The sequence below is a fragment of the Lepeophtheirus salmonis genome, chromosome 3 (genome assembly GCF_016086655.4).
Source record: "Lepeophtheirus salmonis chromosome 3, UVic_Lsal_1.4, whole genome shotgun sequence".
NCBI classification, from domain to species: domain Eukaryota; kingdom Metazoa; phylum Arthropoda; class Copepoda; order Siphonostomatoida; family Caligidae; genus Lepeophtheirus; species Lepeophtheirus salmonis.
Genome location: NC_052133.2, coordinates 14,967,929 through 14,975,881, shown reverse-complemented (window position 1 = coordinate 14,975,881; position 7,953 = coordinate 14,967,929). Strand labels below are relative to the sequence as shown.

Sequence of the window (7,953 nt, the reverse complement as noted above, 5' to 3'; positions counted from 1 at the left end):
CTGAGACCTATGTTTATGAAAGTGTAATTATCAGATTATCTGAAAAAAAAAATCCTTGAGATGCCTTCAGAATACGAACGCCGTGCGGCCATTATTATGTGCCTCCGTCCCGGGTACACACCTTAAGAATGCAAATAGCTCCATAGATAATTATGCTGCAGAACATAAATTGATGTAAAAAAATAAGCTTTCAAGATATAATTTTAAATTGGCGGGGTAATTGGAACCGGATTTATTCTGGAAAATCCAAGATTCTAAAGACTTTTATGTTTTCCCAAAGGAAATGTAAACACCTAAGTCGCCGAATCTGACCCCATGGAGTACTAAATGTGGGAATACTTGGAGAGCGCGTTCAATAAACGTGCACATAAGATTCTTGAGGCAGTGGTTAACATCAAGTTCCTCATCATGGCATGTGCCAACTTCAGGGCCAGGTTGGAAGCTGTGTTTAAAGGGGAAAGTGGTTGGTTTGAAGGATTTATTTCAGTATGAACCCGTCCGTATATGTTTGTTAACATTTATTGCTGTTTACCGTAGACATACATCTGAAAAAAATAAAATTTTTAGAAAAATAAATTTTAGAACACAAAGTTCTTCATTTTGTTCTTGCATTACTTAATAGCTTTCATACAAGAGTGGACGACATATGTATTTAAGATGGTCTGCACTCAATGATTCTTCCATACAAATATTGCATGATGCATTTATATTTTTCAATTTACGTAGGTGGGCGAGAAATGACCCGTGACATGTGTAAGCTTGTACTAGAAGTTACTACATGTAAGAGCAATTTAATTAAGTTGTAACATGCATTATCCTAAATGTTCTGGATTTAAAATCCCCACCCAAACCGGATTGAACATTTGTGTGTGCACATAAAGGACGGAGAGTCCCCCCTGAGAATTTGATGGGGAGTATTTATTGTGAGTCCTTGTTTCACTCGGAGTAAAATTGAGGATCGACATCAGAGTAATTCTTGTCAATGTCTTTGTTTATTTTCTTCATCCTCTTGTCACAGCTGATTGTAGCATATCTAATGAAACATCATGACAGCCAAGCTTCTCTCCTCCAAAACATTCTTCCAAATGTCTGGGTTATCAAGTTTATTTTCATTTCTTTAACACATTCAAAATGCTCACGATTAGAATCACTGCCTGTGACTACAGGTATGTGTTGGAGGGAGATGCTACGCCACCCTCCTCAAAGAAAAATCTTATTGGTCAGACATGTGGGACCGGATATTTTTATTACCAAATTGTTACTACAAGACCTAATTTGAACCGCATTCATCAAAATTTTAAGGTTTCAGACCGGTCTAGGATTTTCAAAGCGAAAATCAACACTAATATATATGATTTGATTAGAGATATTTTTCACCTTCACATATAATATATACCTAATAATAGTTAGGTCTCTGTTCTAATCTATATTTATTATAAAGACTGCTATCAAAATACAAATATTTTATTATAATTCAATCAATTCTATGAAGATCCCCTCAATTCATTGCATAAATAATGATGACCTCTACATTTTTAGTAGTAGTTTAATCATAGTCTGTATACAATATAAATATATATATATGAGTATCTACTGAGCTGCATGTCAATTACATTTCATTGTTGAATGAGGCCCACGTGTAGTATATTGTAAATATATAAGTATGTGTATAACTAAGTATGTACATTTATAGAGGAGTTTTTATTATTTTTGAATCATCATCATCCAATTCTCTCTTTTCTCTCGTTTAAGGTCAAATTTCATGAGGTCGAAGCTTTGAATGAAAGTTTTACTTCTTCGACTTATTATGGTCATATTTATATGTAGGCATCTACAATATGGATTTTCCTACCTAGAATTCAAGTTATAGTACTTAGCTAAAGCCGGCACCTAGATGAGAATCTAGCAGACAGTGATATTTTTTAGTGACTAATCACGCTCTCTCTCTCGATATATGCACTTTTTATACATGTTACAACCTGTACAAGCTGATTGTGCAAGTTAAAATCATTACGTCTTTTTATGCTTTATTTAATAACATCAATAACCAGTTAATTACCAACTACACTTTGATGCTATCGACCCATTTTAATCTATCAAAAGTATTGATTTATTATGAAGTAGCGGGAGTACACGGCATTGCAAGGCGTTATTAGGCAAATTTTGCTTTAATAGTAAACATATGTTTATAGTGATCAAACGGTTGTATTTTCTAGCCCGCCCGTTTTGTTTTTTGTTTTTTTTTGGTGTTGGTAATCTGAAGAAAGAATTTTCTTTTCCTAAACTGTTGTCATTATTATTTAACTCTTGAGTAGTTAACTTCATTTTCTACTACTATATTTAATTATCTTCAAAACCTGATTGAACATTCATGTGTGCTCATAAAAGATGGGGAGTAACCTTGAAGATTAGTTGCGGAGTCAGGATTGTAAGTCCTTGTTGGACTCAGAGTAGAATTGAGGATCAACACAAGAGAGTAATTCTTGCACATGTCCTTGTTTATTTCATTCTCCCCTCCTCCTTCGTCACACCCGATTGTAGTTGATCTAATTAAACCTTTTGACAGCTAAGCTGCTCTCCTCTAAAACATTCTTCAAATTTTCAGAATTAACATGCTGAATTTCGGTTTCTTTCTTCATAACATGCCTACAATACACGCAATTTTCATCACTATATTTACTCCCCTTTTCTTTTCTTTTTAATTTGACGTGGTGGTGAACTTAAGGTGTATAAAACAAGTCCTAGAAAGCAGGAGCGGCTTTTTATAGTTGGCAATCAGAGCAAGTTTTATATTTTCGAAAGCTGTTATCATTATTATTTAATTCTTAAAAACAGAGCATTTAAGTATAAAGTTTACTAGTGCGTGTTCTCATAAAAGACAAAGAGTAGCAATGAGGGTTTGCTTGGGAGTTATAAGTATAAGTTTTTGTTGGACTCGGAGTGGAGTTGAGGATCGACATCAGTGTAATTCCAGTCTATGTCCTTACAATTTACGGAGTGGGACTTGTATTTATTTCCTTCCTCTCACAGCTGCCTACAACTGATTTAATAAAACGGTATCACAGCTAATCTGCTCCCCTCGTAAACATTCTTCAAATGGTTAAAGTGACCACGTTAATTTTGTTCTTATAATTTAAAATAATGACATAATATATTTTATGTCGGTATTGGTTATTTCTTAAATTAAGCAGTCATGATTTTAAGTGCACACTCAAAAATGAAGGCTCGACAGACAAATCTTGGTTCACTAATATTAATTTACAAGTAATACATATAACTGTGGATATTTGAATTATATAACATAGGTGGATACTTGAGTCTATATTTTGAAGACTTGCGACTATAGCTGATTTTATAATCAAATGCTCATGAGGACTCTATAAAAAGACTCAAGTACTCAAATGATGAAAATATTCAGACTTGGACCAGTGAGAAAATAATTGAAATTCGACTTGAACTTACAGTATAAGAATTTTTTCAAACCTCTACTTTATATTTACTACAGAATACTTAATTATCACTCAGTAATTTTTATCAAAATAGTCAAAAATTATAGGATTAATATATCAACCATCTACTATAAAGTTAATCAATTATTGCATTATTTTCTCATCACAATTGTTCTAAATTCTTCATCTCATTATTTGATTGCAAATTATACAATTTGCTTATACAAGTTACAACTTGTACACGACATAAACGGACAAAATTAGAGGATCTTCATGATTTATTACGAGTCCTAATCCTTCCATTCATAAAGTGTCTTGAATAATGATATTTTATAAAAAAAAATGCGTTCTCTTTTTTTAGGAAAGAAAAAAAAGTTATTTGAATTCCATTAGAAGAATTAGGAAGGGAGGTAAAGGTTGACCTTCGCATATGGAGAGATAATAGAGTCTCCTTGAATCCGTGACCTTGTCCTATTCTTTGTTGTTATCGTCCATTAATTACAAGAAGGAGGGGGACGGTCCTTAAATGCTATTCATAGAGGTGTTTTGTTCTATTAATTAGTTAATTAAGTCTCACAACTCTCCTGAGGGGGAATTATTGCATAGCTAGAGAGTCGCAAAACCAGCAGCTTCACATTGTCTAAAGAAAGGAAGTGAACGTTCGAACGAACGAACACACATGTGTACATACTTTTTGGGAAAAAAATAATAATGTTTGAATTTATGTACAGGTACGATGATGAATTAAGCGTGACAAAGTGTTTAGCCATCCATTATGAGAAAGTGAACTAAAAAATATGTGATACTGAGATGATGACAATTTTCAAACAAAATGCAAGGAATAGACACATTCATATAGATTATAGAGGGATGCAAATCCATTTCCAGACAAGGTTAACTTTCAATACGGCACGGATGGTCGATTGAAGTCTGAAGAGATCCAATCTACAAAATCAAGCCACATCATATGCCTTAATGTTATTTATTTTCTATCATTTGTTTTGACCTTAGATTTATAAAGTACCTGTCTTGCAACATACATAATATCTGAAATTAAAAAAACAAAAAAATGAGAAAGAGCGAAAAATGAGATTTCACTTCTTTTCTATCCGGGATATGGGTCATTTATTTTCTTCCCTCTCCTTTATGTATTCCTAAGAAAATAATCTTCCCTTAACATTTTGTCAAGTTCATAGCATAATGAGCAAAAAAATTAGTGAAAGAGATCCGTTAAATTTTGTAAAAAAACAGGGGGGGGGAAGAGGAGAAAGTACAGCAGAGAAGCAGTTCCTGCATTCAAAAAAGTGAAAACTCCTCTACTTTTTATTTTCCCGTAATTCAGACGAATGGACCATCGCGGCTCTGGTACTCTGGGATCTTATGCATTATTGAGGAGCCCCTTTTGTCTATAACCTTTAGTCCTCATCCGTTACTACTGGATTTAAACAGAGTAGTAGTAAGGAGGGTTGACCTTGTAAGTTGGGTCGGTTATTATCTGACTATCTATTCAGCAGAAGTGGCAGCCAGTGAATGCCATCATCACATAGCGTATTTAGGAGTAGGAGTAGTAGTAATAGTAGTAGTAGCTGACTGGAAAACACAGGAAAATAGAAAGAAAGAAAGAGATAGGGACTGAGGCAGACAGAGAGAGAGAGCTAGAAGTAGAAAGAAAGAGAGTGTGTGTGCGTAGCTGAAGGATTGAGGGAGGAGGATGGAAGGAAAAAGGAGGAGGTGGTCGTGTGTTTGCGTGTGTGTTGAGACGAGTTGCATGCTCGCTTCTGCTAGTTAGCTTCTATTCTCTCTCTCTTTCTTTGATTTTCTTTCTTTCTTTCTTTCTCTCTCCCTCTTTTTTTGATTCCTTTGATTTTTGATCATTTTTCCATTCTGTATGTATTTTTCATCTCTCTGTTCTTTCTTTGGGTCTGTTATTTTGGGAATTGGAAGTGGAGGAATTGAGGGTCGAGACGGGATTGAGCATAGACGTGAGAGGTTGATTGAGAAGGGAAGTAGACGGAGTACGTAATGGGCGGATGTTTGGGGCGGAAGAGGATGTTGTTGGTGGAGGAGGAGTGGTCCTAGAAGGAGCCGTCTCGTCGGGAATGTCTTCTGGACAGTCTGCCCTGGGTCGTGTTCCGACGCCTCCTCCGTCGGACGCGTCTCCGCCTGTGGCCGAGAACTGGTGCTACACGCAGGTGAAAGTGGTGAAGTTTTCGTACATGTGGACCATCTCCAACTTTTCCTTTTGCCGCGAGGAGATGGGAGAAGTCCTCAAGTCCTCCACCTTTTCCGCTGGACAAAATGATAAACTCAAGTGGTGTTTACGAGTGAATCCCAAGGGGCTGGACGAGGAGAGCAAGGACTACCTCAGCCTCTATCTTCTCCTCGTCTCTTGCAACAAATCAGAAGTCAGAGCCAAATTCAAATTCTCCATTCTCAATGCCAAAAGAGAGGAAACCAAAGCCATGGAGAGCCAAAGGGCCTATCGATTCGTTCAGGGAAAAGATTGGGGCTTCAAAAAATTCATACGAAGGGACTTTTTATTAGATGAATCCAATGGACTCCTTCCTGACGACAAACTCACTCTCTTTTGTGAGGTGTCTGTCGTTGCTGATAGTGTTAATATTTCAGGACAATCCAACGCTGTTCAATTTAAAGTGCCAGATTGTAGACTTTCGGAAGACTTCAATGGTCTCTTTGAATCAGCTCAATTTGCAGACGTGACACTAGCATGTCAAGGACGGGAATTCAAATGTCATAAAGCGCTACTCACAGCACGGTCTCAAGTCTTTGCCGCTATGTTTGAGCATGACATGGAGGAGAGCAAACATAATCGAGTGGAAGTCAAAGACGTGGACCCGGATGTTATGGCTGATATGCTCAGATTTATCTACACAGGACGAGCTAACAATTTAGAGAACATGGCTGCGGATTTACTCGCAGCTGCCGATAAATATGCCTTAGATAGGCTGAAAGTCTCGTGTGAAGAGGCATTGTGTAATAGTCTTACTGTCGAGAATGTTTCAGAGATTCTTATTCTTGCAGATCTCCATTCTGCAGAACAACTCAAGGCTCAAGCGATTGACTTTATCAATACACGTCACGTTACAGATGTCATGGAGACTGCTGGTTGGAAACAAATGGTTTCCACAAACCCTCACCTCATTGCAGAAGCTTTTAAAGCATTAGCTAACCAACAAATTCCCCCTATGGGTCCCCCAAGGAAAAAATTAAAATGAAGACTGAAATTATTAACACAGATTTAATACTACTTGCAGATAGATTTTTATCTTCTCTCTTTCTTTCCACAATTTTTTTTAAAAGCCCATTCGTGTCAATTATGCATTCTTTAATTATTTTTTTTCCTATTCTTTTCTAATTGTCTTATGATAAGTGTCTTTCACAGTGTAGCTATAGCTTACAGTTAACTTTATAAGAAGCAAATAAGAAAAAAAAAATTGTGGAATCAATCATATAATAATTTTTCTTTTAATAAAAAAAAAAACCCTGTTATGTTATTATAAGAGAACGTCCAATTACATACTGAATAATTAATTCCCTTTCTTCCTCCTCAAATTAGTTGCAAAAAAATAAATATCAAATCAAGTCAAATTAGAAATTAGATCTGGACCTTTTTACAACATATTACTAATCATATTATTTCACAAAAAGTTTTCATATAGTTGGGGTCCTTCATTATACGAAGTTTTTTTTTTTTTTTTTTTCGATAAATCAATTACCCCTGACGCCACCACCGCCTCATTCTGCTTTTTAAAGATCATCATCATAGGGCTTGTTTCTCCCCCCTCCCAATGTCTCTTTCTTCCTCCCCCAGGGATCACTTTTTCATCAGCCTTGCCTTCTTTTGACATAGAATTCTGTACTTATGTTTAATGAAAAATGTTACAATTTAGGATACAAATTATTACCATTTATATAAATATATATAATTATTAATGTCTTGTTTATTAATAAACCTCTTTCAAAACGTTATTTATTTAATTAATTTTGTTAGTAATTCTGTATAGTTGACATATTATTATTATTATGTGAAGCTGTTGGTTTCTGAAAGTTTTGCTTTTCATTTCAGGTTAACGTTTCCTTGGGAGGAGAGGAGGAATAGAAGGTATGGTTTGGTTGGTTATATTTAAAAAGTTAATAGTAATAATCTAGGAAGTTATTTACACCCAAGGATGGAAGGGAATGTTGAAGGTTGTAAGCGCCTTAGCAGTGCAAGGTTTTCCTCTCCCCCTTTCATAATGTGTATTATAATATCTTCCTGTCTGATTATATTATTCCTATAGTGTTAATACTAAAGCCATACCTTTTCTCTCTTTGTACATAATATAATTATTCACTAGATATATGCAAGTATATTAAGGCCCCTTTATAAAGTATTTAAATCATTAGTATTTAATTGACTTATTTTAAATAATGTAGGTATATACAATACTAGGTACAATCCTTTCACCTAGAATGGTCTTTTAATTGATTTTATTCCTCTGAC

The 7,953-nt window shown here is 35.3% G+C and overlaps 1 protein-coding gene across 1 annotated transcript; it reads left to right on the top strand.

Annotated features, from left to right (window-relative positions):
- The first annotated feature begins 2,865 nt into the window (after window positions 1–2,865).
- rdx (BTB/POZ and MATH domain-containing protein rdx) lies at window positions 2,866–7,439 on the top strand. The gene has a single exon (XM_040707913.2). It carries the CDS (start codon window positions 5,480–5,482, stop codon window positions 6,683–6,685), a length of 1,206 nt encoding a protein of 401 aa, XP_040563847.1. The 5' UTR covers window positions 2,866–5,479; the 3' UTR covers window positions 6,686–7,439.
- The last annotated feature ends 514 nt before the right edge of the window (window positions 7,440–7,953 follow it).

What these genes read in the sequence shown, in the direction of transcription:
- rdx (XM_040707913.2), top strand. Translation starts at nt 5,480, where the DNA reads ATGTTTGGGGCGGAAGAGGATGTTGTTGGTGGAGGAGGAGTGGTCCTA.